This window comes from Triturus cristatus, chromosome 8 (assembly GCF_964204655.1).
Source record: "Triturus cristatus chromosome 8, aTriCri1.1, whole genome shotgun sequence".
In the NCBI taxonomy this organism is placed as follows: domain Eukaryota; kingdom Metazoa; phylum Chordata; class Amphibia; order Caudata; family Salamandridae; genus Triturus; species Triturus cristatus.
The window spans coordinates 1,654,018,953-1,654,036,663 of record NC_140591.1 but is presented as its reverse complement, the minus strand read 5'-3'; the positions used below and the strand labels follow the sequence as shown (position 1 = coordinate 1,654,036,663).

Sequence of the window (17,711 nt, the reverse complement as noted above, 5' to 3'; positions counted from 1 at the left end):
GGAAGCACTCTTACACCCCTCACAGACTAGCAATCACACACTATCGGAAGCACTCGTACACCCCTCACAGACTAGCAATCACACACTACTGGAGGCACTCTTACACCCCTCACAGACTAGCAATCACACACTAACAGAAGCACTCTTACACTCCTCACAGTCTAGCAATCACACACTACCAGCAGCACTCTTACACCCCTCACAGACTAGCAATCAGACCCTACTGGAAGCACTCTTACAACCCTCACAGGCTAGCAGTCACACACTAACAGAAGCACTCTTACACTCCTCACAGTCTAGCAATCACACACTACCAGCAGCACTCTTACAACCCCCACAGACTAGCAATCAGACACTACTGGAAGCACTCTTACAACCCTCACAGACTAGCAATCAGACACTACTGGAAGCACTCTTACAACCCTCACAGACTAGCAGTCACACACTAACAGAAGCACTCTTATACTCCTCACCGTCTAGCAATCACACACTACCAGCAGCACACTTACACCCCTCACAAACTAGCAATCACACACTACCGGAAGCACTCTTACAACCCTCACAGACTACAATCAGACTCTACTGGAAGCACTCTTACAACCCTCACAGACTAGCAATCAGACACTACTGGAAGCACTCTTACAACCCTCACAGACTAGCAGTCACACACTAACAGAAGCACTCTTACACTCCTCACAGTCTAGCAATCGCACACTACCAGCAGCACTCTTACAACCCCCACAGACTAGCAATCAGACACTACTGGAAGTACTCTTACAACCCTCACAGACTAGCAATCAGACACTACTGGAAGCACTCTCACAACCCTCACAGACTAGCAGTCACACAATAACAGAAGCACTCTTACACTCCTCACCGTCTAGCAATCACATACTACCAGCAGCACTCTTACACCCCTCACAAACTAGCAATCACACACTACCGGAAGCACTCTTACAACCCTCACAGACTAGCAATCAGACTCTACTGGAAGCACTCTTACAACCCTCACAGACTAGCAATCAGACACTACTGGAAGCACTCTTGCAACCCTCACAGACTAGCAATCACACACTACCGGAAGCACTCTTACAACCCTCACAGACTAGCAATCACACACTACCGAAAGCACTCTTACACCTCTTACACACTGACAAGAACACTCTACCGGAAGCACACTTACACTCCTCACAGACTAGCAATTACACACTACTGGAAGCGATCTTGCATCAATCTCAGACCAGCACTCTAGCACCCCTCATTGAATTTCAGTCATGCACTACTGGAAACATTCTTACACTCCTCCCACACTAGCTGTCTCTCTACAGACATTCCCACGCCCTTCTGAGTAGCAGTCAAACTCTACCAGAAGTGTTCCCACATCCCTCACAGACTAGTTCCCAAGACAGACCTAAACTTGCTTGGTAGGAAAGACTGCGCACAGAAGTGCCATGCTTCTATTCCCAGGCAGTAGCCACCATTCATAGATATATGCCAGACCTGTCATTGGCATATTGTATTATTCCCTTTCTTTCATTTAAAGAGGTTAAAATAATGTCATTTTATTTTGAACTTAGACATGACTATAACGCTTGTAAAGTTGTCTGTAACTTAGATGTATCTCCACACAAGGCTCGTATGATGATTAAATAATGATAGTTAAAAATTCAAGGAAGAAACCTACAATATAATTAGGTTGCAGGGTTATATACGGGTGCACATCCGGTTAATGTGTCCTTGCATATATATTCACCCCTCTGCTGATCCGGAAACGTGCATTAAAATGTTAATTATAAAATTAGCACCTCAGTTCCTTTTTCTAGCAGAGCCTCGAACATTTCCCAGGATTCCTCCTTCAGAATGGCTTTCAGTTGTGCTGGTAACTTCTCATCTGGCCGCAGTATGCCCTGAAACACAGAATATCACGGGTGAAAGGAAGTCTGAAACATTAAAACCTTGTAGTCCATGACACACCCCAGGTGATAAAGGAAATGGATCTTTTAACAGAAACCTTGTAGTGAGCGAGGCACAGGCGAGAATATCTTTGGAAGGAAGGAAGTGCTTATTCTGCCAATATCTGTTGCTGAGGCGAGGCCTACTTGTTTTGCCAATACTGGTCATAAATGTCAGTATCACAACTGTAGCCATCACTCCATACAAATGTCATCTGCTCTGCTGGATTGCTTAACTATGACCTCTCTCACTCTTCTGCTGAATGAGTGTCTCAGTTCTTACACTTCATCTTCAGTCAACAATTGGGTGTTCCACAAATCCTATAACTTTAGTGTGTTGGAATAAATGGCCTGCATCCCTGCTCTGGAAATAGTTCCGGGACAACTAGGGAATACTTCAACAATTCTTTATTGTTACTTATTGCAGATGTCTGAATATAATCTATTGCAGGTGTGGCTGGATGTGATCTGTTGGTGGTGACATAAAGTGTTAACCAATTTGACTTATAAAACTTCAACGGTTTGAATGGACCTCAAGCCAGCCTTTGTATCCTGGACCACTTCTGATTTCACAAAAATGCAACATCCTTACAAATCATAAGAAAGGCTAAAGCATGAAAGCATGGGCATGGAAGAAAATCACTGCCTGATTGACGGTGGGGTCAGACCTGTGTTACGAGTTGTAATGGACTAATGTCAACAACTATGCATTGCTGCTGAGGTCACAGCAAGAATTATGTCAATGGCACACTTTCCCTATTTGCGCCATGGCGCACCTATCAAAAGGTCTGCAGTGTGCAAACATTGAAAGTGTGCTGTATTAGAGAGAACGAGGTACCCCCGGTGCAGTCCGCGAACATACGCTGCCCATGGCTCAGCATATTCAAGTGAAATACAGACCGGTTGCTTTAAAGCTGCTCTGTGTTTTACAGTGCAGGCAGCATTTGAAGGGATGAGGGATGAGATTTGCTTGTAGTAGGTTGCAGTGAAAAACTGCACCCGCCTGCAGGGCATGGTCCCTTCCCCCCTCCAGAGGGCTGCCTTTAGGAGGCGTACTGAAAGTGCACAACCTTTTTGTGTCACACTTTCAGTGCACCTCCTAAGGGAATGTTTGCCTCTGCACCCGCATCTATATAATGGCGCAGAGGCAAAGTGATTCCCTCATTTGCATTGGGCCACGACGCTATGGAGCGACATGCGTGCCAACACTATCAGTATTACAGAAGGGGATGCACAAGCATCTGCGTTCCCTTCTTGTTGGACCTAAAGACCTTTGGTAGCTTGGCTCAGGGGATAAGGCTTCATTCCGGAGTATTATGTCGTGCTTGCATTCCACTCAACTCAGCACTCCAGCGTACCACCACTAAAAACGACACTACACCAAGGAATTTAGAGAAATTAGAAAAGCTTTATCTTCTCTTTTATCATTCTTTTCCTTTCCTTTCAAATGGCCCTAATTAGCTTTTATCCGCTTCACATTAGGGTCTAAACATTTCTTCGTGACCAGATTGGCATTGCATAGACATTTTAAATCTGTTACGAAATCAAGCACGCCACCTGATGATCAATCACAGTACCGCCAATTCAATAGTGCTTTGGATAGAGCCATTAAATATAGCACTACCTATAGCGATTTCATTGCGCCTTAAATAGAGTGTCTAAACATAGCACTTCACATAGCGATTTCCTACCACTTTAAATAGAGTCTTTAGACATAGCGCTTTACTTGGCAGTCACATAGTACTTTGAATAGAGTCATTAACTATAGCGCTTCACTTATGGATCACATAGCACTTCAGGTAAAGACATTAAATATAGCGTTTCTCTTAGCGATCACATAGTACTTTGAGTAGAGTCATTAAATATAGCGCTTCACTTTTGGATCACATAGCACTTCAAGTAGAGACATTAAATATAGCGTTTCTCGTAGCGATCACATAGTACTTTGAGTAGAGTCATTAAATATAGCACTTCACTTATGCTTTTCATCAAGGGGACCAAGCGCTGAGCATTGAACTGGCTACCTCCGTAGGGGACTCATGTTGACTGGGGAGGCAGTTATTTCCACTCTGGGGGCCAACGTTTAGTATTACACTGGCACAAATTCACTGGGCCATGGTTCGACCGCTTCTCCACGCCGGGGTAGTTGCAGGGCCAAGCAGGTCCGACGATCGGATTCCCCGGGGGAGGGGCGTGCACTGGGCTTCTCCCAGGTCTCACGCCCTCCTCCCCAGGGTTTACCTCAGACTTCGGTCTCACCGGCCCTTGCGAAGATCCTCCGTCAGCCGTGCAGGTTTCCCGGCGATGTCCGGGTCGGTCACACCTCTCGAGGCTCCGCACTGACGGCGCACCACAGCCAGGGCGCACCCGCAGCCGCCAATGACAGTGCGGCCTGCGGGGGCGCGGCCCAGTCAGTGACAGGTGAAGCGGCAGGGGCGGCGCTTGACAGTCCGCCCCTGTCAGATGACAGGAGACACCGGCTTCAGGCCTACGTGGCCTCGATTAGTCTGCTCGGCCTAACAAGGCCCTCCCTGAACTCTAGCGGCCTCCTCAGCCCTGGGGGCCAAGCAAACTCAGCCGTGACGTCAGCGACAGGGCCCCGGGCTTCTCCGCGGGCCCCAGCAATAGCAGGGACAATCTTTCTGGCCCCCAGTTCTTTCAGGATCTCCTCAATGGGGGGTGTAGAAATTAAGGCCAGGCCTACAGTTTGAGGGGTGGTGAATAGTTTGACACCCAGCGCCCCCTACTCTCACAGGGTCGCCTCAGCTAAGCGAAGTCAGGGAAATGGTGGATAAGGTCGGTGAAGGTCACTCTCTCAATCAGTTCTCTTCAGGGGTCCTGACTAGGCGGGAAACACAGACGGTTAACGTGATCCCAGAGTTAGAGGTTGAAGGCAAGGCTAGGTCACGAGGTAGGGGGTAGTATCAACTGTGGGGGGAGAAAAAGCAGGCCCTAAGAACAGTCAGTTCACCCCCCCTCCAGCGCACCTACCTCCCCACTCAGGTGCCTTGCTCCTGACCACCTCACTTCACACCTTCTACCCCACCTAAAATAACCGACGCAACTCACCTCTATATATAGCCTGGGCCCTGACTGTCCAGAGTGGTCCAGAAGGTTCTGGAACTCCTCATGCCAGCCTATGGCCCAGGTTCTGAGGTGACAGATTTAGGCCACCATTTTATGGAAGAGCTCTCTCCCTCCCTCCATTTTAGGGAAGCACCTTGCGCCACACCATCAATTAGTGATAATGGGGTGCCCAGAGCCTCTAAGTAAACACCAAAAAAACTAGTGGACAGAAAAATTAGAGGGTAAAGGAAGAAAAAATGAGGAGGGGACAGCCAGAGGACTGGCAGGTCTAACACTTCTGTAATACCATTGTGCCCCGGGAACACACAAAGAAGGTGCATACGTCCGTTGCGGCCCCGGGGCACAATGCATAATACGGTCCCTGGTGTTGACACAGTCGTTTCTAAGCTCTTCTCTATTCCCCCCGGAATTGGAGTAAATATCTATTTTCAGTGTTCCAGTCATTCAAATAGTGAAATAACTTGTCCAAGATCTACAAAGGTTTTTGTTTGAGGTCTCAACACAAACATGTAAAGAATTTGATTATTGTTAATGGGGCACAAGCTGTGCGTGCATAGTAAAGCTCATTGACGTGAAAAGCTGTGCTTTAGTTTTGTCCTCCCCTTTTCTCTTGCATGTGAGGAAACCTCCCTCCCTGCCACTGGGCTTACTTACCCAGCTTGGGTGCCACCACCACCACCAGCGTCCTAACTAGTGGCTAAATGTAAATTTTCAGTAAGCAGCTTCAAACATATACGTCACCTAGTAGGCGAGCGGGTGCCCCAGCCCCCAGAACTCTGGTTCAGTGAGTGAGGGAGGGAGGGCAGGCAGCAGGCAACATGGATGGTGGGTAGGGAGGATTAGGGCAAGAAAGTCACAGTACGGGCAACAACAATCCAGGGTGGGATCGGAGAAGGGGAGACGGCCTGCCAACAAAAGAGCTCCTATGGACTGCTGCAACTTTAATTAAAAGCGTGCCTCTGAAACCATGTGACAAGTGGAAGGACTATGGGTGCCGAAGGGAACAAGTACTTGATCCATGCTCTGTGAAACTGACAAACACACAAAGTGGAAATGAAGCCGACACACAAGGACCAATGAGGAGTAAGGAAATGAGAGTGATGATGAAGCCAACCAGTGGTAAACAATGGTAGGCTCTAAGCCCCTTTTAGGTTAACAAAATGTCTTGTATGTGACAGCACATGCGCTGTCTCAGGCAAGACTTAAAACTGCCCCTTCATCTGAGAATGCCTCATGCAGGCAAATTAAATTAATCTCCCTAGCTCAGTCAATCAGTGAACGGTTTCAGATTCTCGGTACTTTCTTTGAAACATTTCTGTATGAATGGGATCAAATAGGGCCTGAATGGGAATGACAATGAGACAACTATCTCTGATATCTGACACCATCATGAAAAATGTTCTGCAATAGATAAGGTCACTCTTTCAAACAAAAACACTTAGAAGGAAAGATAAACTTCTCTGGCTCCTAAATTAATGGTCAATCAAGAAGGAACTGCAGTTGTTTCCTTCCTACAATTCCATTGTACGTCACCCGATATACGCTGTGGCAACCCCACTGGATCCCTTTAGGACCATTGCTCTTCTCCATCATCTTTGGTAGTCTTACTGTCCGGACCCCACAAGTCTTACCTGGTTCACTTGTGGAGTTATCTCGCAGGGACGACGTGAACAACCTCCACCGTTTCCCTCCCTACCTGATCGAGGTAAAAAGACAGACCCAGGCAAGGATGGGATCAGGGGAAGGTGCCTAAGGGTGTCGGGAAGGGACGTCGTTGGTGAAGACCAGGTGAGGAAGCACACTAGACCGGGGCCGCTCTCCTGGGTATCGCCAGCTACACAGGGAAAAGAAGCGATTAATGCATCTACCTTCCTGCTTACTGGGGCATGTATGCAAACATTCACAACAACCATACAGTAAGGAGCGGTGAGATCAAGATCCAATAGTCACCTGGCATATGAGGATCGGGCTCCAACCGAGGGTCACTCAGGAAGAGGGCTGTACTAGGACTCCCGACGTCTTGTATTGAGAAGGCGAAGGAAGGTCACGCACACGTGCATGACGGCAATGGCCAGTGAGGAAAAACAAGGGCGCTCCTGCGCGATGATAACTAAACAAGGAAAACCATGAGCAAGCTTTCCTGTGCGTGTCATGGAATAACAAGATGAATAGGCGCCCCTGCGCCAAGAAGATAACAAAAAAGAAACGTGACCACGCTTCCCTTGCGTGTCACGGAAGGTCAGGGTTATAGGTGCTCCTGCGCTGAGAAGGAACCAAATAGTAACTGTGCCCACGCTTCCCTTTGCGTGACACGGAGAACAGGGGAGTAGGCGCTCCTGCGCTAAGAAGGAACAAAAATAATAGCCGTGCTCACGCTTCCCTTTGCATGACACGGAGAACAGGGGAGTAGGCGCTCCTGCGCCGAGGAGGAAACAAAGAGTAACCGTGCCCACGCTTCCCTTGTGTGACACGGAGGACAGGGGTGCAGGAGCTCCTGCGCCGAGAAAGAACAGGAGTGAGGCGCGACCACGCTTCCCGAAGCGTGTCGCGAAGGTACAAGAACAGCGCTCCAGCGCCGTATGCAAGGCGGAAAAGCCGCAACACGCTCTCAGGCGTGTCGCGGTTTAAACTTGCAGCAAGGTCTCTGCGGGGGTCCGTCTGGCGGTCGGAGCTTCCATCTATGCTGTTAACAGTTTACAAGGGGAGCCGGCGGTGAAAGTTCGATGTGCAAGATGGCGGCAAGCAGCAGCTTGGAGTCAGTACTGGAAGCACTGACGGGATTGAGCGCCGCGGCTATATGCTGTCTCACCCGGAAGTGCTTCCTGAGTTTCGAGCACTAGACCGCTGACCTGTTAGCGGTGTAGTGCTCCAGATGCCGGAACCCACCATGCACATACATGAACCCCCGGCCGGGACCATGACACTTACCCCTGGAAGACTCCAGCGCTCCCATCCATCACCTTTCACTGCCAGGACCTCGAGCACCTTCTTCGAGTCCTTCCAAACAAAGGATCCATCCTTGTTTTTCTTCCAGCTGTAAAGAGAATGAATGCGGTAAACACTGCATAAAGTGAGTGAAATAACAAAATCAATTAGACTTCATGGGGTGACTGGTCTCAGCGAGTGATGTTCATCATCACACCAATCACTCTGCATTTATGGGGCATCTAGAGCCAGCCTCATATTTACAATATAATGTGTCTACTGCATCAGGTAAACAATCCTAAACCAAAAACACAGACATTGAGCATAACTCCAGATCACTGACAAAATGCATGTTCATCTTTGACTAATCTGGTATGGATAGCTGAAGGATCAGAAGAAAAGATGGAAGGACCACCCCAGGGTCACTTGGAGCATTGAGTGATCAAACTGTTGACTTAATGCTAACACCATTTTCTTCATATCACTCTAGTGTAGTGCATAGTTCTCATTTTAAAAACATCACTATTAAGCCCCATCTTGGAGGGGAATGGAAAAGATCTCAGAACTTACTGTGTCAACACCGGGTGTAGACAAGGATTGGGTCCATACCACAGCAGGGTTCCTAACCCTTTTTTGCCTGTTCGTCGCTCTGGATTCCTGTTTAAAATACAGAGGGAAGTCATGGTGAGCATACACATCAGACGCAAGTCACAGTGAGCATACACATCAGAGGCAAGTCACGGTGAGCATACCCATCAGAGGCAAGTCACGGTGAGCATACCCATCAGAGGCAAGTCACGGTGAGCATACACATCAGAATATGACGTGTTCAAGAACATGCTTGGTGTGACCTCAGCAGCACTGGATAGTTGTTGCCAGTAGATTATTACAACTCAGGTCTGACCAGGCATCGATCAAACAACAGCTATCAAAATGCATCAAAGTACAACATACACATTCCACATTCCCCAGTCCACGTTAGACTCCCAGTCCAAATATCAGTACTATATGACACACCCCAGCAACCCTCTATATGTAATCTTTCAATGCTTCTCACAGAAAAATGCTCTGTAAAGAATGATATTTACCAGGGGGGGTGTGGCCGAGCCTGCCAAGATGGCGGCAGCACTTCCATAACGCTCCACTCGGCATCCCGCAATGTCGCCAGAATAATAAGCCCAAACCCGGCAACAACTTGCTCCAAATGCCACCTCAGCCACTGCCCAAGAGAGGAGCACCCAGTGGACTCGTGCGGGCAGCAGAACCGATGCCCCTGAGGATGAGGGGGCTCAGACAGGGTCGCGGCCACGCTCACAAAATGGCGGCGCGCGACGTACATTGAACGCTCCCGCGGCCGCATGAAGTCCTGGAGACAGGGCCGGGAGATCGCTGACGTCCGGACCTCATGGCAATTCACCATCCCGGTCGAGCAGCCTCCCGGTGGGTAAATACAACGGAACACAGGTGAGAGCGCTGTGGTGGTGGACTGGGGCCCCCTGTACACAGCAGCCCCTGTGCAAGGGGGGTTCCTCGTCTGCGGAGACGCTGTGACAAGGTCTAGGCTCACTGCTCCAAGCCAGTAGAGAGCCCACGCAGGACACTCTCCCCCGGCATGGCACCGGGCCTTGAGGTGCGTGGGGGGGTGAAGCAGCCAGGTTAGCAGCCCGATGCCAGTGACGGCGGCCCTGCGACCCCGGTGGGAGCCAAGAGCCGGGAACCTGGGCAATGCGAGGAGGGGCCCTCATCTGACAAGGCGCCGAATCGAAGCCAGGCCCACCTGCGGTGCTCCCACGGAGTACCAACGCCAGACACCCTACCCCGGAATGGCACCGTGCCTCGAGGTGCGCACGGGGGGGAGTTATAACTGGAAGACGGACGGACACCGGCGCATTATCCACGTGGCCAGCCTCAGCCCATCACATAACAGCCCTGCACCTCAGCTGGGACCCGGGGACTCGGACCACATGAGGAGGGGAGCCCCCACTTGATGAAATGCCACGCTGACACTGGGGCTCGCCACTGTAATATCACAAAACGGCACGACACCAGACCTCGAGGTCTGTGGGGGAGAGAAAACCAGGCAGCAGACGGGATCCAGCACAATCTGCATGTCATCAGCAATAGCCCATAACAGAGTGGGTCTATGACCCCGAGGGAAACCGGGAACCTGAGCCTGGAAGGGGCGGCAGACCGTGAGAGCACAGCAGAGGCCTGGTCGAGGGGAAAGAGCTCACCATCCTCGAAAGCAGAAACGCCAAAAATTGGCACGGGGTGAAGGCTGACGGACAGCAAGCGCCCGACGGACAGCACGATCTGGGTACCTACAGCAGATCGTGACCCCCTCCGGGACTGGGCAGGGTACGACACTAAACGGAGAGACAGAGGGATAGAACGCTGGACTGCTACTGGGAGCGGGGTCCCTCGTGGTACCCCTGACGACACACGTAGACCCCTCCACCGTAGTGGAGGGCCCAGAGTGGAAATAATACGTAACAAAAGGCGCACAAAGAGCAACCCTGCAGACATCTGCCCTGTGGCTACCACCGGCCCCAGATGGTGCTGAGCCCCCCAAAAGGATCCACAGAGAGGCGTCCAGTCACTCTTCACCATAGTCCCATGGAGGGATCCACCCCCGGTAGCACCCTCACCAGTCAGCACGGGGAGCAGCCCAAGCAGGTAGGAGACCCTCGCCCATCAGCGACCGGACGTGGACGTCAGGTGGGAGAAATACCCCATCTAATAGTGAAGGCCACCTCACTGGGGATACAGATCCCGATCGTCAGTGGCCCACTGGACCTCCATAGAAGATGAAGGACCACAAAATTTACCGGTGACCGTTGTCGAACGGCGTGATCACTATGGGGCGCCCATGTGCAACGAGCACTTTGCAGGCCTCAGGACTGCCGAGAACAACATCCCCGACTCCTCACCCCATGCAACAAGGAGGGGATCCCACGACCTCGGAGTCCATGTCGAATAAACTGGACAAAGTCCTTGCGGCTATTGAACAATCACAGGTAACCATGGACCACAAGTTCGGAGAACTGGCTACAGACATCAATTTGCTTCGAGATGACCACAGAAAGCTGGCGCACAAAGTCAAGCAAGGAGAGAAAACATTGCATACTCTGGAGCCACAACTACAGCAACAACAAGACACTCTGGCGGACCTGAAAGCTCGAGTGAAGATCCTTGAGAGCAAAACGGATGATTTAGAGGGACGGTCCCGCAGGAATAACATCCGCTTTATTAATCGTGTGGAGGGGGCCGACCCTCTCGGATACATTACAACATGGATCGTGACATTCACACAAGCGAAGGACCTGACCTCATTCTTCTCCGTAGAAAGGGCATATCGGGTACCGGCCCACAAAACACCGCCAGGGTCGCCACCCAGACCATTTCTCCTTAAACTGCTCCATATCAAGACAGGGATGCTATCCTCTGAGCAGCAAGACGGCAGGGAACACTCAGAGTAGAGGACAAACAAGTCATGCTATTCCCGGATTATTCGCGGGCCGTTCAGCAACAAAGAGCCACCTTTATGGCAGTCAAACGCCTCTTGCGCCAAAAGAGCATCCAATATGCGCTCCTGTTCCCTGCCCGACTCAAGATCATATATTTGATGGAAATACCCACTTTTCTCGAATCCCGCAGAGGCCAGCGGCTGGGTGGAGCAGCACCTATCACAAGTAGTCATCCCCAGAAGGGCGCAAACCCATCGACCGGCAGGTCGAAAGCGACGGCAGCAGAAAAAAGTCACGCTTACACAACTGAGCTTGTGTTCGAACTCCTCTAACAAGAGCTCTCCCGATCTCGACCAAATCATGGCGGAGCGCCGGAGAGCACTGCAGGCGGCTGCAGAGACGGGACGCCCGGGGGACAGTTTGGACGGCGAGAGAGGCCCTCATCTCTTCACTTCAGAGGAAGAGGGCAGTGACACGAATACTCCCGGTGATGGTTCAATGACACCACCAATAGTGACCCCCCAAACGGCAGACACTCTGATCTGATATACCTGGAACGGAATAACATAAAGCATGGGGGCATCCGCTGAGAACTCTACACCTCCTAAAACCAAAAAACATTGTTCGTCAGTGAGGGGATGCTCCTGCAACCAGTCCTACATGTAAGAAATAGACAGTAGGTACACAGTACAACACTGCACCGGACGGCAATGGCTGGCATAGCCTCGGTTGGGCACTACCAAGACAGAGTCAACGAGCGGGTAGAAGCAGCAACAGCACCGGAAGGAGGCGGACAACCACTTCCCCCACGCAACGAACTAAAGTTTGCACATGACGTGCAGTTTGGACGTACCTCCCGGAACGTTGGGTCTTATAAGTTGTGACTGTTTCCCATTGGTTCACTTTATCCCCCCTGTATTTTACATTCCCATTACACCCCACAGAGGAGCACACACATGACAAAGACTATCTCGGTTTAGGGACCAGTGGCAGGAAGGATTTTTATTTATGGGGCGTGATTCTGTTCTATTGCTACTCGGTGGGAGGAGAGCACGAAAGAGGGCAGAGACTTCAGGCCGCAAGAAACACCACCTAGTCACTAAACGCAATCGCAGCCCAGATCCCTAATACGGACCTGAAGATTATTACGTTGGATGTCAGGGGCATGCACATAGCAAATAAAAGGTACATGATTTACATTACATTAAACGACAACACGCCCAAATAGCTCTCCTACAGGAGACTCACCTGACGGCAATGGAGGTGGATCGCCTACGTAAGAAATGGCAAGGTATTATATGTGCTACAACATATTCCGCATTCGCCAGGGGAACCCTGATCTGGGTAAGGCCGGGGGTTCCCTTTCAAGAACAATCCCGAACGGTAGACAAAGAGGGCAGATACTCCCTACTAGTGGCACTCCTGGAGGGCAAGGAAATAATTGTTGGAAGTATTTATGCCTCAAATATAGAACAGGATCAATATTGCGCCCGCCTTACTGGAGCATTAACGCAATACACATCACTGCCTTGGCTGTTGGGAGGGGATTAGAACTGCGCATTAGACATTAACTTAGATAGGTCTCACCCCCCTCCACCACGGTCCCCAGCGCGGAGACAGACAGAGCAATTCCAAACATGGCTTACCCACTGGTCATTAGCAGAAGCCTGGCGGGAGAAGAACCCAAATATAAAAATACATTCCTTTTAGTCCGCCCCGCACAACCTCAGGGTATGACTAGACAGATTCCTCTGCTCCACAGCGCTGCTCCCCCAAATACAACATGCAGACTATCTAGGCAGAGTACTCTCTGATCACGACGCACATTCTGTGATCCTCAGATGGAGGTCGCCCCACCCTCCGGTACCCACGTGGAAATTGCCCTGAGAGTGCCTTACAGATCAGGTGTTCTGTCACACACATGGCGATCACATACTGGATTATTTCACACTAAACACAGGTACAGCCTCATCCAGATCAATTAAATGGGACGCGTTTAAGGTTAAGGCTAGAGGTCACTGCATCCAGCACATAGTAGGAGTGCGAAAAACTTTAGAGCAATCACTGTAAGCAGCGGAAACAAAATTAGCGAACCTCACCAAAAGCATGGATAAACGGGAGGTTACCCCAGAAAAAATGGCGACGGCGAAAATAACATACACGGAAACCATGAGAGATCTGCGTAAATACAATTTTAGGGCATACGCTGCCAGGGCCCATCGGGAGGGAAATAGGGCGGGAACACTCCTAGCCTGACTAGCAAAACAGGATACAAACATACAGCCGATCATAGAACTGATAGATGCGACAGGGACCCCTAAACAGTCACAAGTATATATAATGCGCATTTTCCACGACTATTATACGGGAATCTATCGGGCTCCACCGCAGCCACAGTGACTGACGTTGCCCCAATTCATCTACACACTGCCTTTACCACGCATCCCGGCGACAGATAGGAAGACGTTAGAAACAAAGGTTAAAATCTCCGGACGTGACCCACGCAATCAGGGCACTGGCGCATCGCAAGTCCCCGGGAATGGATGGCATTCCCATATATTATACCACCTTCTCAAGTCACCTGATTCCACGGCTTGTATCCATGTATGAAGACGCACTACAGAGAGGGGAACTTCCTGGGTCACTTCGGGAGTCTACCCTGGTCACATTCCTCAAACCACATAGGGATCCCACTCTTCCATCCTCATACAGACCTATAACCCTACTCAATGCGGACTGTAAAATTTTGGGGAAAATTTTAGCAGACCGGTACATTCAAGTCCTCCGCAATTGATCCATCCTAACCAAAATGGGTTTCTCCCCAGGCGCAGCATTTCACAGAATATTCGTAGACTCTTCCATATCCAAGACAGAGTGAAAGAGACCTTCCCACGTGCTGCATGCCTAATTCTAGACCTCGAAAAGGCCTTCGACACACTACTATGGCCATACCTATTCGCAGTCCTCCGTAAGGCACGGGTCGGCCCGACCCTGCTGGCATACACGAAACTCCTCTACAGGGGTCTCGCAACTAGAGTGAAAGTGGGGAGGTACATCTCAGCTCTATTCCCGGTGGAACGGGGGACGAGGCAAGGGTGCCCCTTGTCTCCCCTCCTTTTCGCCATGGAGGTGAAACCACAGGCCAACCGTTTGAGACAGGGGGGTGGGGAGTGGGGCATCCCAATAGCAGACACAATGCATAGTGTATTACTGTATGCTGATGATCTCCTGATGTACGTGCGAGATATCACCAGCGACCTCACGCCCATATGGACAATACTACACGACTTCTCAGAGATCTCAGGCCTCAAAGTTAATTGGGAAAAATCGTCGATCTTTCCGTTAAGCCCCCACCTAGCCCCCTCGGAAATAGCGATTGGGCCCTGGACGCTCGGTTGGGATGCCACGGCACCCTGATACCTGGGAGTGCGACTATATCACTCGCCCGAGAGTCTATATGAGGGAAATCACCGCAGGACGTTGGCGGAACTGCGTCCTTCGGTTACGTTCTGGAAGACTCTGCCCTTGGCCCCCATAGGATGGGTAGCTGTAGCGAAGATGATTATGGTACCCCGGCTACTCTACTCTTTTGCTAATCTCCCAGTAATACCACCTCGCTCCTTTTTTCAAGAACGAGATGTGCTACTCACAACCTTAATATGGGGGTGTAGACACAGGGTAGCTCAACAAACCCTGTATTTGCCCACGTCGCAAGGGGTTCTGGGAGCCCCCTCCTTTGAAGCTTACTTCCTGGCGGTCCAATTACAGTGGCTGTCCCATTGGACGGCAGAGCGCCACATAGAGGAGACATTCTCCACCAACGACCGGATTCCTCTTCCAGCACTTCGGAGATTACTGATGCCGGGCACCAAACCTGCGTTACAACAAACAAATGATGGACGGAATGCTGACAATGCAGACATTCTCCCCCAGTCAAGAGATCTGGGTTTAATCCATCGTTCTTTTGCCCACTACGCCACCCCAGTTTAGACATGGCCATATGCAAATCAGTCTTGACCCTGTGCCTCATGGGAACAGTCCAGCCCGAACTGCCAAGCCATGTCTTCCCTGGACCGGAATCAAGCATCCTAGGACCGGTTTCTGGCTATCAGCCGTCATCAGCCAGGATAGCTTGACTCCAGTGGCATAGTGAGCATGGGTCCCACGTCTGGGAATACCTATCCCACTAAGGGCGAAAAGCGTTACAACAAACAAATGATGGACGGAATGCTGACAATGCAGACATTCTCCCCCAGTCAAGAGATCTGGGTTAAATCCATCGTTCTTTTGCCCACTACGCCACCCCAGTTTAGACATGGCCATCTGCAAATCAGTCTTGACCCTGTGCCTAATGGGAACAGTCCAGCCCGAACTGCCAAGCCATGTCTTCCCTGGACCGGAATCAAGCATCCTAGGACCGGTTTCTGGCTATCAGCCGTCATCAGCCAGGATAGCTTGACTCCAGTGGCGTAGTGAGCATGGGTCCCACGTCTGGGAATACCCATCCCACTTAGGGCGAAAAGCGTTACAACAAACAAATGATGGACGGAATGCTGACAATGCAGACATTCTCCCCCAGTCAAGAGATCTGGGTTAAATCCATCGTTCTTTTGCCCACTACGCCACCCCAGTTTAGACATGGCCATAGGCAAATCAGTCTTGACCCTGTGCCTCATGGGAACAGTCCAGCCCGAACTGCCAAGCCATGTCTTCCCTGGACCGGAATCAAGCATCCTAGGACCGGTTTCTGGCTATCAGCCGTCATCAGCCAGGATAGCTTGACTCCAGTGGCGTAGTGAGCATGGGTCCCACGTCTGGGAATACCCATCCCACTTAGGGCGAAAAGCGTTATAACAAACAAATGATGGACGGAATGCTGACAATGCAGACATTCTCCCCCAGTCAAGAGATCTGGGTTAAATCCATCGTTCTTTTGCCCACTACGCCACCCCAGTTTAGACATGGCCATATGCAAATCAGTCTTGACCCTGTGCCTCATGGGAACAGTCCAGCCCGAACTGCCAAGCCATGTCTTCCCTGGACCGGAATCAAGCATCCTAGGACCGGTTTCTGGCTATCAGCCGTCATCAGCCAGGATAGCTTGACTCCAGTGGCGTAGTGAGCATGGGTCCCACGTCTGGGAATACCCATCCCACTTAGGGCGAAAAGCGTTACAACAAACAAATGATGGACGGAATGCTGACAATGCAGACATTCTCCCCCAGTCAAGAGATCTGGGTTAAATCCATCGTTCTGAGCGTACTCATCCCCTGCAGGTATTGATAGCCCGTAAATGCATGATGCGCATACATCGCATGTCAAGAGGTCAGCCCCTCTACTCCCCATTGCTCCCATTAGTGGGATTCCCTCAGCGAGAGAAATATTACACCTCTAGCGCCCTCCGGGTATGGACGGAGCATGAGGTGACAGAAGTCGAGTCCCTGTTCGAAGATGGACAGGTGAAAACGTATGCCCAAATGAGGAAAATCTATGATCTACCCCCAGGACAGTTTTTGGTCCATAGACGATTGCTAGAAAGCGCTCGACAATGCTGGGATCTCACGGGGGTGAACCACCGATGCACCCAGTGCTGCACACAATTCTGCGTATGGGCAGGAGGACACTTTTAGTCACCTGACATTACAAAGCGATACAGGAATTGCTCGCAACTCCACTACAAGCCCTGCGCCAGAAATGGGAGGACGAAATAGGAAGGGCGCTCCATGATAAAGAATGGGAAAAGGCACTAGAGTTCCCAAAAAAGGTTTCCAGAAACGCACGGTTCAAAAACATCCAATTCAACATGTTGCATCGCGCTTACTTAACACCTCAAGGCTCCACTGATTTTACCCCGACACACATTTCGCATGCCCCAGATGTCAAGCACTGGAGGTGACTTTCAAACACATGTTCTGGGACTGTCCCGTACTCTTCCAATATTGGAATAGGGCACATCAGACTCTAAGGATGACGGTCAACCTCAAAGATATTTCCACCTAGGTATCTTCCGCAGGCGGAAGACGGAAAAGGTACAATGCAGGTTTGCTTCCCTCGCTCTGCTCCTAGCGAAACGAGGAATAGCCATGCACTGGAGAGCCCTGGCGGGACCCCCAGAGGCAGCCTGGATAGGCGCAGTTAAAAAATGGGGGGCATCCCATTTCCATGGAATGGGCTCAGCTCAGGTTCCAATTTGCTCAGGAAATGACGATTGAGGACGCACCCGCGGCCTCACAATCTCAACCCCAAACTGCGCCCCTGTAATCTGCGACGCCCTCGATCA

General features: G+C 50.6%; 1 protein-coding gene across 3 annotated transcripts in view; it reads right to left on the bottom strand.

Annotated features, from left to right (window-relative positions):
* Positions 1 to 17,711, bottom strand: part of LOC146808495 (transient receptor potential cation channel subfamily M member 2-like) — a 1,799,999-nt gene that overhangs the window by 87,864 nt on the left and 1,694,424 nt on the right. For all 3 annotated transcript variants that reach the window (XM_085623580.1, XM_085623581.1, XM_085623582.1), the window contains 3 exons: positions 8,535 to 8,621; positions 7,968 to 8,073; positions 1,806 to 1,907 (listed from right to left, as the gene is read on the bottom strand). In XM_085623580.1, the coding sequence (XP_085479706.1) occupies positions 1,806 to 1,907; positions 7,968 to 8,073; positions 8,535 to 8,621 (295 nt within the window). The remainder of the gene's footprint in view (positions 1 to 1,805; positions 1,908 to 7,967; positions 8,074 to 8,534; positions 8,622 to 17,711) is intronic.